Source organism: Lactuca saligna, chromosome 4 (assembly GCF_052625555.1).
Source record: "Lactuca saligna cultivar CGN05327 chromosome 4, ASM5262555v1, whole genome shotgun sequence".
Classification (NCBI taxonomy): Eukaryota; Viridiplantae; Streptophyta; class Magnoliopsida; order Asterales; family Asteraceae; genus Lactuca; species Lactuca saligna.
The window spans coordinates 12,307,160-12,321,748 of NC_136420.1; the positions used below are offsets into that span (position 1 = coordinate 12,307,160).

Below are 14,589 nucleotides of genomic sequence, written 5' to 3' on the forward strand. Positions count from 1 at the left end.
AAATTTGAAATTATAGATGGCTTGACGAGAATAACTTTGTTCTGATCTCAATCCGACCTGACCGTTTAGCCAACAATGGAGCAAACATGAAACTACTCAAAATAAACCTTTCTTCCAGGTGAAGCTCTCCCATGCTAGTTGACCATGACTCTTTCCACTTATCCTTTCAACACCAACCACACTTCTTATATATTTAAACCACAAATAAATTATTATTTTATATGATAAACACCCAATACGAAGAAAATCGTCACATTTACAATGTGGAACTTGCATTTTCACATCATTAAACACAATACTAGCTCTCGATTAAGTTAATACCCATTCTCTCATACAACTTTTATAATAGGGACCAACCAAACCAAGGCATGCATAGAAATTGGAAGTAGAGGCTTTTTTTATTTTATATTTAATATCTCCTGGCTTTCTAAAGACATCATCTACATACAACAAAACATCATCTACTACTTGAAGAGAGGAAGTGTTAAAAGTGGTTGTGGTGGATATATATTGGTCTGGTCATAACTATGGCTATTTGCAGAGTGGTCAAGACCTTCACCACCATCATCAACATCATCTTTCTGGTTCTTCTTTGCTGATGCCACCTGTAACTGTAAGTCGACATCTCATCAATAATTCTTCCATGGCAACTCCACAACAAGATTGAGGTGAAACAATTGCAGTTTTCATGTTAATAAGATACGTATATATATATTTACCTGCTGTTTCAGTTCTTCCTTTTCCTCAGTTAATTTCCTTTCCTGTTCATGAAAGTTCGACATACGCTCCATCATCAATTGAGTCTGTGCAAACAATATTATAATTATTGTCAATTTACAGACTCAATGAGAGAGCAGAAAATCAGTTAGTTAGACAATGAATCACCTTTTTAGATCTTGTATGCAAAATTGCAGCATGAAGTTCCTCCTCTAACTTTGTCATGTCACCCACAGAGACTTCATTTGGTTCTTCGTCAACCCTGCTGTCAAGCTCTGGGATTATCTTTGAATTTTGAAACTACTTAATGATCCCTATATTACTACTTGATTGACCATACATCATATACAGACATATTTAGTGCTTCCATGATATGTGTATATATATAATATACCTTCTTACCAACTTTAGAAGCTCTTTGCATGTTCGGAATCTTGTGGACTTGTTAAATGCCTACAGATATCTTGCAAATTTAATGTTATATGGTGAGATCAAGTTATGAATAGACAATTATAGTCATTACTTACCATATCTTCACAAGCTCCTTCTTGGGTGGTTCTCTCTTCTGCCTGATACCTGGAAAGGATAAGCTCCACACTGAACAATAGCTGGTTAGATAGATAACATTTAAGTCTAATGATTACTTGTAACCTTAAAAATGGTAACCGTATTTGGTTGTGTTGCATAATTTAGTATTTGATTAGAATGGATTGCATTATAAATGGAATCAAAGGACAAAGGCCTTGCTTGATTAGCTATCTGTGGGCTTAGCCCTGAAAATACAAGGAATAATAAGCTCTACAACAACCATAGCCAGTTAGATAACATCCAAATCCAAAGATTAGATTACAACCTTTAACTACAAAGGATTGAAGTAATTGACACATTGTCATAATAAAATAGGAAGAATTCTGTATATTTCTTTATTAAACATCAAAATATCATACTTTCCTAACTTAATTTCTATATATCATGTTTACCCTTCATAAAATTTTAAAGTATTGTATATGTTTTTTTCTAATTATCAAAATATCATATATATATATATATATATATATATATATATATATATATATATATATATATATATATATATATATATTAAATATCAAAATATCAATGGATATCTATCTACATCATGACAATATTCACCAACAACAAAAATTAAACAATCAATATACATACATTCCATGGAGAGGTCTAAAGATGAAGCATTTTGTTTGTCAAGAGAGCATGATTTCAACAATCTAAAAGTAATGTTTAATTATTATAGACGTAGGGATAATGCAGTTAAAGTTTTTTTTTAATTATTATAATAATTCTAAAATATAAAAATGATTATTAACTATTAAAAACATTGTAAACAAAGATTTAGGAAAATATGATATTTTGAAGGTTTTTATAAAGGGTAAGTATGGTATTAAGTAACTACATTAGTCAAATATTATATTTTGATGTTTAAGAAGTACATATATGAAATTCTCTCAATAAAAAAATTAGTCCAAAACCAAATTGTGGTGCATGAAGTATAAAGCCCCAAGTGTAAAGGATGAATGACCACCCTTGACCTTTACTAATAAAAATTATGTTGGTAAATATTATGTGTGTGTGTGTGTGAGAGAGAGAGAGAGAGAGAGAGAGAAGGATTATGTTCAAGCACCATCTAATGGACTTGTTCAAACTCACCATGCAACATTTAGTCCCCCAAACTCAGCCAACTATGGGTCATAAACACCAAATAAAGGAAACAAAGCCAAGTAGCCAAATGCTTGAATGACTTAGAGAACGAGTACAAACGAAATGGGGGAGCCTTATTATACTTGAGGCTTTTTGGAAAACATAAAGGAAAGCAATTAAAGCATGTTGCTTCTTGAAGACGATTATTCAATATCCTTCTACAAGCTCAATGTCTCCATCGTGCCTTCCTCCTTGTTTCCTTGTAGTTAGGTCCAAATAAATCTCCCCAACCTCTTGATTGAAAGAGGTCATTACTATCGTTGGTGCTTACTTAGACACTCCTCAATCGGGTCTTCCAAGTCTTTGTAATATGAATTGCAGATGTTCACATAGAAAACCGAGTGGCTCTTCAAATTAGGCGGGAGTTGGAGTTGGTATGAGATTTTCCAACTATCCTTATCATCGGGGAAAAGACATTCACATTGGCGCCCTAGGCTCTTGTGTACCATTCCTTTTCCGACTTATAAGAAGTCATTATATTCCGTTCATAAGGTGTGGCCAATCATATTGTTCCATTATTATGTCTAAAGTAAAACACTCACCATCTCTATTTTCCATAGGATAGAAGCTTATGAAAAAGTTTAGCTTTGTTCCTAGTTGTTTGAATAATTTTGTCTAAAACTACCCTTGAATCGTAGATCTCGACCACCTATGATAATCATCTATGGTATACCCCAATAGCCCTCTCATCAACAATGTAACTGACTGACGCTACAATAGAAGATGCATAGTATGATAATTGATCAATGCCCACAATGATGTTGATACATCCTTCCAAGGTTCGCAATCATGTGATATATTCCATAAGTATACTTTCCCATGGACCCGCGAATGTTGGTAATGATGCTAATAATACTTTTGGTTGGCATAGCATGACTTTGTCTTTGTGTTACACCAAACACATTAACGTCTACTTCTACATCATTCCATATGACAATAAGTATTAGATCAATGTTAATGATTGTCTTATCCATGCAAGTACAACACTTTTGGAATCAAAACTCTTTGGCAATGCTCCACGTAAGGTTATCATACTTAGGCATGAATAACCAATCTCCCTTGGTGAACATCATGTCACCCTTTTATCAAAAAACATCAAGTTTTCCTTTCTCGATCCATTTCCATTAGATTCTTAGCCAAATGATTTTGTGTTAATACTTCTTTAATTTGGTAATGTAGAAAGAATAAGGATTACATAACTATTGCAATCTCCACCTTACAACTTAGTGCATTTGTCACTATGTTTGTCTTTGTGGGGTTTCACTCTAGTAAGTAAGAAATTACAATAGAGAATCGTTTTTGAAGCTTGATTTGGACTCAACATTTTTTAGGTTTAGAAATAGCTCATGAAAATATTATACTTCTAGATCATAAACTTTTCCAGAGCAAATCATGCCTTAAATCCGCAAGGAATGTATAATCACATTTCATCTCTTTTCATTGAATGTTACAACACCACTCCAACTTATTCAACTTTCGATTTTCAAATGCAATTGAGTGTCTCATGCAATAGGACATACCCAAAGTCTGATGTATCTATATGTAAGTTGAATGATTGAGCCTTATCTAGTAGTCTCATCACTCGTTCTCACATTACGATACCCTTCAACTCTTGGATAGCTACTTAACAATTAGCATCCTACTCCCATACTTAATTATTTTTCAAGATATCCATAAAAGGATCTACCCGACTCAAGCATCATTGGATAGAATTCTATTAATGGTTCACATGCCAAAGAAAAATCGAAGTTACTCAACCTTTGTTGGACCCATCCAATATCCAATAGCTTTCATTTTGGATTCACCCATTCTCGACCATAAATATTGATCTTGTATCCTAAGATTCCATCTGCTTCTACATACATAAGCATTTCAATTTCTCATAAAGCTCGTTATACAAATAAACATATAATACACGTGTCAAGTGAAAAACATGCTCCTATAAAGATGACTATAAACGTTGATTTTGTCCAAGTAAATCACCAAAAACTTGTCATGCAAATTATGGAATAAGTGGATTTTTTTAACATAAAAGAATGACCAAGAACTTATAGGAATCATACTTTTAAGTTTTAACACATCATTTTTTATTTGTCCTCTGCGGAATCTAAACTTGATAGTACTTTGGTCTGAAGTTAGGCTTAGAGAAATATTAGGTTGTTCCCAATTGATCAAATAATTTCAAAATTAAAAGGATACTTGTTTTATCTCCATGACCTTGCTCAAAACTTGAAAACCAATGCATATTCATTAAGAATCAATCATATTTTGTTAGAATAAGATCATTCAACCATAGAGGTCCATCGATGGTTAATTTACCCTTATCATCTTTAAGTTGTTTCTACAACAATTGTAACTATGATCGTGCCATACAAGAAGGGGATTTGGAAGTTGGCTTGGAATCTAGTTCCAACTCGATCCACCTTCGGTCTTGTGGAAGCTTCTTAGGAAACTCCTTATGCCTCACATCCTTAAACTCACCATGAAGTTGCTTGATTTTCTTTAGGACTATTTATATTATCATAATTTTTCCTAACTCCTCCTTTATATCCACTAAATAAAAGGACTTGTTTCGAAGCCCTAACTAAATTGCATAATGTATACCATATTCATTTCGTTCTTAACAACCTTTTTCCTAAAAACCATGAAGATACTTATTGAGTTAGCAAAAGGCATTTGGAAATCACATACTTTGTGAAAAACTTTAACATAAGCACGAGTTAGAAGCCATCTATTGGAACCGCTAATAGGGTGATCATCTCTTCACACTCTCTAATCTTTGCACGTATATCGTGTGGCACCCCATAGTTAACTGTGTATTTGAGTTTGATCCTTTGTGAAGCAACTCCCTTCATGATATTGATACCCAACTGTTTTGCTTCGACAAGAGACACAAAATTGTTACACCACTATGGACAGTAACAAACCAGACTGCCTTAAATGGTCGATTCCACAAATTAAAGTCTTGTTTCTTACTTTTGGAGTCTCCATCTTGGCATTAATTCCATCAAGGATTCTCAATACTCCCATGGAAAAAAATATCAATTCATAATTGCGACTCTACAAAAATTTGTTGTTATTATGAAAAAATAAGATTAAAACACTTCACATTATAGTCATATATGAGTGTTAAATAATTTAGATAATATCTTGCCATTTCCATTTACCATTGTTAAATTGCCCCCCTAAGGCCAGATTAAGAATATATATATTGTAAGGGGGGGGGGGGGGAGAGAGAGAGAGAGAGAGAGAGAGAGAGAGAGAGAAGTTAATATAATCTATGTAATATACAATAAAATTCCACCAAAACAACCTAATTGGTCTGAGAAACTAAGTCTGAGGGGTGTTTACTACCAAGTCCCCAAATCCAACTAGGTGGCGAGTTACGGACCTAATTCCTGCTACACTAGTCAATCAACACTAGCCAATCAGAACACCATGCGCAAGCAATGAGCTAAAATAAAAAAAAATAAACATTAAATCATAGAAGCATGTAAAATTGCAAAAGGATGCCATGAACATGTACTAAGAATACTATACTTATGTTTTATAACCTTTGAATTCCATGTTAAGTGACATGTTCATTAATAAATAGTAAACAAAATCATGGAAGCATGTAAAAGTGCAAACATAGGAAATAAGCATTTACTAAGAAATTATACTTGTGTCATAACCTTTGAATACTCATTTAGGTATAACCTTTGAATACTCAGTTACATATGGGCACATGTTTGTTAGTGTGCTTATGGGTAAAAGCAAAGCAAATAAGTTAAGTGGTATATTGAGAATATGTTTAACATTAAATCATTGAACAATGAAGTAGGTTATTGAATTGAGTAATTATAGACTATGGCTATGTTTGGCATACTAGCTGAAAAGTTGGTTGTTAGCTGAAAAGCTAGTTGATAGATGAAAAACTAGCTGTTAATAAAAAAGCTAGTTTATAGCTGAAAATCTAGCCGATAAAAAATGATGTTTGGTAAAACTAACTGAAAAGCTAGCTGAAGAATATGAAATAACATAGAAGGACATTTAAAAAATGTGTTTTTATAATTAATTAAGAGGTATATTTGGAAATTTAAAAAAAAAAAAAAAAAAAAAAAAAAAAAAAAAAAAAAACTCCTAAAAAGCTAGTCTAAGTAGCTTTTTAAAAAGCTAGCTTATAAGCTACGTTTTGGCTTGCCAAACATCAGAACTTAAAAAAACTCGAAAAATAAGCTAGCTTTTCAGCTAGTTGTGGCACACCAAACACAACCTATATAGGTTGTAAAATGCTTTTAATCCTTGTTACATAGAGCCTACCTTATAACAGGTAAGGAATAAACTGTGGAGGTTTGACTAGTTAATTTGACATGTTAATTTTGTGGCCAATTTGTTTGTGTTGTACTAAAGAGACCGGTCCCTTCAGAAAATCAAAAAAGCTACGTAAAAAAATACCATAACGTATAAAAGAAAGAAATGACAAATGTTTAAAAGAGAACCTAATAAAGTTGAAAATGGAAAATCTAAAAGAGTATTTGAGGCTATAGTTTGCAATAATTATGGTAAAAAAAGTACTATACAAATTATTGTTGGTCTAAAAGAAAGAATGATTATAAGAAAAAGATTTAAGAACTACAAATTGATGAAAATATAAAAAAGAAATTGAGAATTAATAGAAAACATTGATAATGAATCATTGGTAACCATATAGATAGTGAGAGTTCATATATGATCTCAAAAAGCTCATAAAATAGTACTGTAATAATAAGATTTTATTGTAGATATGAATGGTTTGAACATAAATGTATTCAATAATGAACAAAAGTTTATCCTATATTTAGTTGAACAAATAGAAGAACTTCAAAAATATGAGATGCTTTAAACAAAACTTATTGAACATGAAAAACAACAACAAAATAATAAATTAAAGAATAGAAAGACTTAATAATCTTTAGATGAAGTTCTAAACAAATTTCATGGTCAACCTACCAAAAATTCAACCATTAATGATTTGAGAAATGAAATAAATATACTAAAAGAATGAAGGATAGGAATCAAAACCAAACTTAATAAGATGGAAAAAAGAAAAAGAAATTATTATATAAGATCTTCTAAAGAATGGATTTTAAAAAACAAAATAGAAATCAATAACCTCCTTCTTTAAGAGATAAATTATCCAAAATGGTATATTAAAATTAACTTAGTTATAAATAAGGCATATAATTCAGAACTAATATATATGTTGATAGTGGTGTTGATATAAATTGTACAAAAGAATGGCTAATCCTAACTAAATATTTTGATAAGTTTATATAAAAAATAATATCACTATATATAGCTAACGAAAAAAAATGATATTATAATAAAATGTTTTTAATTTATTTTTTTGTAATGATGAAATATGTTTAACGAAAAATTTTACAATTATAAATAGATTATCGCAGGATTTAATTTTAGAAAATTCATTCCTACACCAAATTAAACCTATTGAAAGAATAAAGTCTAATTGAATACTTATAATTTTGTAAGAGAAGAAAATTTTATTTAAATTTATTATGAAACTTAGAACTAGTAGAATAAATGAATTAAAAGGGGAACTTGTTTTTTTAAAGAAAATCACATAAATTTTATAGAAGAAGTAATAAAGATTTGCAACCTAAAAACAAATTTATAAAACCCTTCTAATAAAGAAAAAAAAAATCAGAACTTTAGAAAATAGAATGACAGAACAAATTTGTAATGAAATTCCTTCAACATTCTCGAAGAGGAAAAAAAACATGTGGTTCGTCTACCATAAAAAAAAATTAATGAAAAATATATTTGCAAAAAAGCTCATCGTATACAAAAGAATAAAGTGATGATTTATTTTTGTAAAAAAGAAGTTCAAGGATTATTAGAAAATATTTAATAAGAAAAAGTAAATCTTCATGGAGTTGACATTTTATGTAAACAACAATTCTAAAAAAGAAAGATGGGTCCCAAGATTAGTGACAAACTATAAACCTTTTAATTAAATTAAAATGGATCTAATATCCTATTCCTAAAAAAAAGACCTTTTAAGTCTTTGGATGAGACTTTTATTTTATTTAAAATTTTGATCTAAAATCAAGATATTGGCAAATTCAAATTCATGAAAAAGAAAGACCACTTTTATGGTACCTTGAATGAAATGTTATGTCATTTGTACTAAAAAAATGTCTCTTTCAAAATATTATGAATGATATATCACATGTTTACTTGATTGTTTATATTGATAATACTATGATATTTTCTAAAAATAGTAATCAATCTTGTAAACATTTGAATATTTTCTTCTAAACTATCAAACATAATCTTTTGACTATTTCATGAAAGAAAATAAATTTTTTTTTTCAAAGAAACGTTTGTTTCCTTAGTCATGAAATTGAAGAAGGAAAAAAACTTCTCACTAACATATTTATAAACTTTGAAAATAAATTGTCTGATGAGATTAAAGATCAAACTTAATTACAAAGGTTTTTAAGAAACATAAATTATATTTTTGACTTTTATAAAGATCTTACTATAGATAGTGTCATTTATAAAAAAATCTTTCTTCTTGTGGAGAACATATGAAAGCTGTAAATTAAGTAAGTTTAAAGTAAAAAAAAATCTCATGCTTTTCGCCAATAATAATTCGGAAAATGTAGTAGAAATAGGTGCTTTTAATATCAGATGTGATGCAGATGCATTCTGAAACAAATAAATCCTCACAAAAATAAAGAGGAATTGATCCTATTCAATTCTGGTAAGTGGAATGATGCTCCCAAAAATATTCAACCATTAAAAAAAGATGCTCTCTATTATTGAATGTATATCCAAATTCCAAGAGGAGTTGCTAAATGAAGAATTCATATTAAGAACTGATTGGAAATCAACAAAATAAATTACAAAAAAGAGGTTAAAAACCTTGTCTCTAGATTGTTATGAATAGATTTTGAAAATGACATGATTCACGATTTGTCATCATAAAATAAAAATTATCTAGAGGTGTTAGGAAAAAATCGCCTCCAATAAGGCAAGAATAGAAAAATAAAAAAAATATAAAAAAAGCCCTTGAATGAATGAGGTACAAGCCCATACCAATTAAGGATTATAACAAGCGAAAATTTTGAAAACCAATGTAGTATTACATATTATAATTATATCAAAGCATGGAAGTATGTTTTTCGTCATCATAATTCAACAAGAAATCATAGCTTGTTCTTTATGTTTGTTAAAAACTTTGATTTTAACACATATTTTTCAAATTGATTCTTATCAACATGGGAGAGATTGTGCCATCTACAAGAAATTTTCCAAAAAGATCTAGAAAGGGAAAATATGTTCTTATTTTTAAACAAATTCGTGCTTTTGACTATCAAAATACGAGGTGTCATGGATAACGATCAATAGACTATATATTTTACAAAATTATGCAAATATTCTCTCTTTGAAGAGAACCTATTATGTCAAATGGTGGAAAAATTCAACCCTAAATATGTTATTGGCCAAGTCATGGTTGTTATCGTAGAGCACGATAATAATAAAAAATTAAAATCTTATGAGGTAGATAACTATGCGAAAACGAAGATAAGTTGTTATAGTCTATTACACGGAAAAAAATAATAAGAGAAAATCCAATCATTTCCCATGATGAATTAAATAAACTAATCCAAAAAAGAGAAAAAAAATGTTTATAGAATTCTGTATGGAAGATGATAATAATATGTCTTCACAGTGATATTTTTATAATGAGGATATGGATGGTATCAATCCTAGTTTGGAAGAACAAGGAGATTAACTAACAAATGAACTTGCAAGTATCAATTCCAAAGATGGTGCATTTAGCAAGAAGAACGAAAAAAATACGAAATCAATAAAAAAAATTCCAAATCCAGCCAAAGAATGTAGAATCTCTACAAATCAAGTGGAATCTTTACGGTCACTTTTTAGAGAATTTGATTGAGAAAATAAAGACAAATGATTCTTATGCTGAAAGAAAACATAAAAAACATTTTCCAGTAAAGAACCAAGTTGATGTCCGATTTTCAAGTCCTACGCTTGATTATAAATAGAGTCTTGCCTAGTTGAAGAAGGCATCCGTAAAATTTCATCTCTCTCTTTAAATTTCCTTAGTTTTGTATTTGAGTTTCAAGTTGTAGAAGTTTTTCAATTCCATAGAAGTGTGTAAGGATCTCATATCCATGGATCCATATTGTAAGTTTTCTTTTCTTTAATCTTGTAATCTTTTATGTATTATTTTTATGTTTTGTTAATTAATTTAATAAATTTTTATTGTTATTTAAATCTTTAGTCGACATTAGATTAAATTATATAAAAACAACACTTTTATTTAGTAAGTTTTCTATTTTGGGAAAACGACCCTAATGTATATTGGTAAAAAGCTATATAATGGGAAAAATCAGCTCATGTGGAACTCGTATGAGCAACTTACGGTTGTTAAAGTTAGACAAATTATTCTGAAAAATGTTAGAGACAACCCCAAAAGCTCATGTTTAGGGTTATGTAACTAAGTCATCCTAGAAAATTAAGGTAATTCAACAACCTAAAAAGTAGCCATAATAGAGAACTACATGTTGGAAAAAATAAGCTAATTCAAAGTTCGTATTAACAAGTTAAGGCTATTCAATGTTGGGTAAAAAATTATTCAAACAGTTGTAAACAACCCCCAACATCCTTAAAAACCTTTATTTAGCATTGTCTAACTCTGTAAAGTCTTAACTAATTAAGGTGATTCATAATATTATAATATATCATAGACATAGAACTGCATGTTGGGAAAAAAATCAGCTCATTCGGAATTTGTATGAACAAGTTATGATTGTTCAAAGTTAGGAAATCAATTCTGGTTCCAAACATGAAAAAATCGAGAAACGTGGGACCGAAATATAATTTTTATGAAAAATAGGAACTAAGAACCACACCATTTTTCATATTTGGTCTCGATTCGGTTCTTTTGAGTATTTTGCTCATCCCTACAAACATGGATCGATCGACATAATCGTGAGAATTTCTATACTCATGGATGCAACTACAAAGAACTCACAACTATTAGTCCTTCTAAGTTAGTAAGAAAAGGAGGACACATAGCCGCTATGAGTTGTCTTGATGGCATGGAAAGTTGTTTTTAAACCTACCAATGAACCCTCAATCAACGAGTATGGTTTGATTCAACTATGTTAAAGTTAAACGATCTCCATTGATTTAAAACTATTCCATTTAGTTATGGTATCATATAAGCAACACCAATTTCATTGTATTCATAGATAAGGTGGTCACATAACCTTGTAATGTAGTCTTTTTCTGCAAGGTTTAAGAATTTATTTACGAAATTTTGTCAATATATGTTGACCAAAACCTCTCAAGAAGTCATGTAATTAAAAATCTTTGTTCAGAAGCATGGTTAAGTACCAATCAATCGTCATCTAAATGAGAAAAGAAAGTTCGAATGGAGGAACTCTAGTCAAACATTCAAGAATCCATTAAATGAAGGCGTAAGTACACTTGATAAACCAAATTGTTCCAAATGTAATAAGAATCATGCTAAAAAATGCATGATAGAACATTTGCTATAAATATGGTCATCTTGTCCATATGATGAGTAATTGTCTTTACAAGAGAGTCTGTTATAACTAAGGTTCAATTCGACAACGTACAAACAACTACCCAAAGCCTATGAAATAAGGGTAGCTATCTACTTATAAATAACATATTGGACTTATATGTGATTTCTTTTAATAGTCTTTATGTAATGTAAAAACCCGAATTTATTATTTTATAGTTTCGTTGTAAGTATAACATTATATAATATGATTTGACATCTTTTTATAGTGTTAAAGTATATCACTTTGTATGAAAGATGTTTTAAAAATGATTTTATTTTTGTGTTTTGTGTTAAAATTGAGGTAACACCCGAAAGTTGAACAAAGTTTTTAAAGAAGTCCATTAAAAGATCAAAATTGGAAAGTCTCCTAATGCTCAGTCTACCCCTAAGCAAGGAGTAAAAGTGTTTAAACAAGCAACATTATGCTAATTTAGCATGAACCATGCCCTTTATCGCCAAAATATAGAACGAAAAATACACCACCCTTATGAGGTACTCAATAATTTTTCAAAAAACCAACTTAACAGCTGAGGGATTTTTTTTCATTTGGTGGGGGTCGGGGGAGGGGGATTAGTCATAGGCAACATGCAACTTTTGATTTGTTAATTTTTCATCAATTTTCTCCTTTAATTCATTAGTACAATCTATATTATTAGTTTAAGATGCGTAGCTAAACTTTTATTTCCAATAATGGGTTTAATTAGTGGTACTATTAGTTAATTAGGAATGAGTTGTGTTTGTTTTTATTAATTTCTATGAATAAAATCATTGCTTGAATGCTAACTTGTTTATATATTTTTAATCAAGCTTCAAGTTTGAAGAAAAAAAATAATTACTGTCAAATGATTTATGATAATTACTTAATTGATTAGGAATTAGTGATTGTGACAATTGGTTTGAGTGAAATACTTGATAGACTTTAATAGTTAAGAGAATTTGTAGTGGAACTTTTAGATAGTGAAGTTGGTTTTTTTTCAACATTAACCCTAATAAATAACATGATTAATAATTGTTAAGAGTAGAGTGTTTCTAATCAATGTGTAACCACTATCTACACCTCAGGTTCCTACTAACAACGTGCTCAAAACCATTGAACCAAAGTAACAACTAGTTAGTATACTATAAAACCTACAAGGACATATATATGTTGTTACTATCATGGAAAAAATGGAAACAGATACTAAGCAAACATGTACATTATTTTCACCACAAGTGGCTTTGAATCTCCACATGCCACCAAGAATAGGTGGTTAATTACTACTTGGATAGTCGGATGAATAAAATGGACCATAAGATCTACATGCATTTCTAATTATAAGAGTATGGCATTAAACATATCGTTAGTTCAGACAAAAAATCAGTTGTGAAAACCCTAGAAATGCCATCATGTAGTTCAGAGATCCCATATTTATATCTAAATTAGAACAGCATGTATAGAGAAAGATACAATAAAAACACATATGTAGGAACAGTTTTTCGGAAAGAAAATCAAAAAAATCATGCTGGATAATGTACAAAACAACGAAATGCACCTGTTACTATTATAGCCACCGCTGCAGAACTCATAGAGCTTGCCGCTATCGGAGATTACAAAAGCGGCGACATCAACATCACAGATCACGGACAGGTGTCGTGCTTTCTTAAATAATCCCGTTCTCCGCTTTGAAAATGTCACTAACCTGCTACTCTTATCTTGGATCCGCTTAATTTCGAGTTTCCTCCGCCCCATTTTCTCTCTCCCGGCCGATGGATGAATCAATCTTCTAACCCTAAGTTCTAACTTCTGATCACCGGCGTCTCTCACTAAAATACTATTTTTATCTCTCTGTTATATATATGTATAATCCGGTGCAAACTATTGTAAGCGATTGAAACGAATGCACCTTGTGAAAGATGACCTTAGTCCGTACTACTCCTTATTATTTATATAATTATTTCCCTAAAAGTCTTTGTCGTTTAATGTCGGCAACGAAAAAATAGACTTCTCCTGTTCAAGATTTGTATTATGTCTTTTCAAATGATGTTAGTTTTATCAATTTTTATGAAGTGAACCAGTAATATTGTTACATATATTTTTAGGGTTTAAGAGAAAAATCGTTGGCTACCTCTACATTTACATTTACAGATAATAATTAATATTGTTTAGTTTCTTTAAACGTTTTCTCCTAAACCTAATGCATGGTTATTAAAGGTAGATATTAATTTATTATAAGTTTGTAACTTGTTTCATACAAGTTATAATATATCAGTTAGCAACAGATACATTCAAATGAATGTTTACCAATTAGCCTGATTAAAACTTTGAACTTATTTTACAAAACATAAATTTGATCATTTCATCTCTAAAGTTCTTATATAATGCGAACATAATATCGAACGTATAAAAATTACTTTCATGATTGCTATATTTTTAACAGCCATGTATACAATTAAACTTCTTAAACCATCTAATCATAATTAATCAATTGTCAAAAAGTATAGAAACAAGTTACTGTTAAATGTGGAAAAAACCCCATTGATTATGGTTT

General features: G+C 30.1%; 1 protein-coding gene across 6 annotated transcripts; it reads right to left on the minus strand.

The window, feature by feature from the left end:
* Positions 1 to 286: 286 nt before the first annotated feature.
* On the minus strand, positions 287 to 13,909 carry LOC145041228 (agamous-like MADS-box protein AGL70). Of its 6 annotated transcripts, none has more exons than XM_078989218.1 (6): positions 13,594 to 13,909; positions 1,245 to 1,314; positions 1,112 to 1,170; positions 886 to 982; positions 720 to 761; positions 287 to 611 (listed from the first exon to the last, which is right to left on the minus strand). In XM_078989218.1, exons 1-6 carry the CDS (start codon positions 13,788 to 13,790, stop codon positions 465 to 467), a joined length of 612 nt encoding a protein of 203 aa, XP_078845344.1. In that variant the 5' UTR covers positions 13,791 to 13,909; the 3' UTR covers positions 287 to 464. The 6 variants fall into 6 exon arrangements, with proteins under 6 accessions (XP_078845344.1, XP_078845346.1, XP_078845342.1 ...); XM_078989220.1 differs by having other exon boundaries at positions 886 to 979; positions 13,594 to 13,904; XM_078989216.1 differs by having other exon boundaries at positions 720 to 803; positions 1,245 to 1,293; positions 13,594 to 13,902.
* Positions 13,910 to 14,589: the final 680 nt, after the last annotated feature.

Excerpts from the sequence above, each read along its gene's own strand:
- LOC145041228 (XM_078989214.1), bottom strand. The coding sequence starts at position 13,790 with ATGGGGCGGAGGAAACTCGAAATTAAGCGGATCCAAGATAAGAGTAGC. Across the intron at positions 1,171-1,244 it reads AAGGAGCTTGTGAAGATATG|GCATTTAACAAGTCCACAAG; the intron begins GTAAGTAATGAC and ends AGATATCTGTAG. Across the intron at positions 612-719 it reads AGGAAGAACTGAAACAGCAG|TTACAGGTGGCATCAGCAAA; the intron begins GTAAATATATAT and ends GTCGACTTACAG.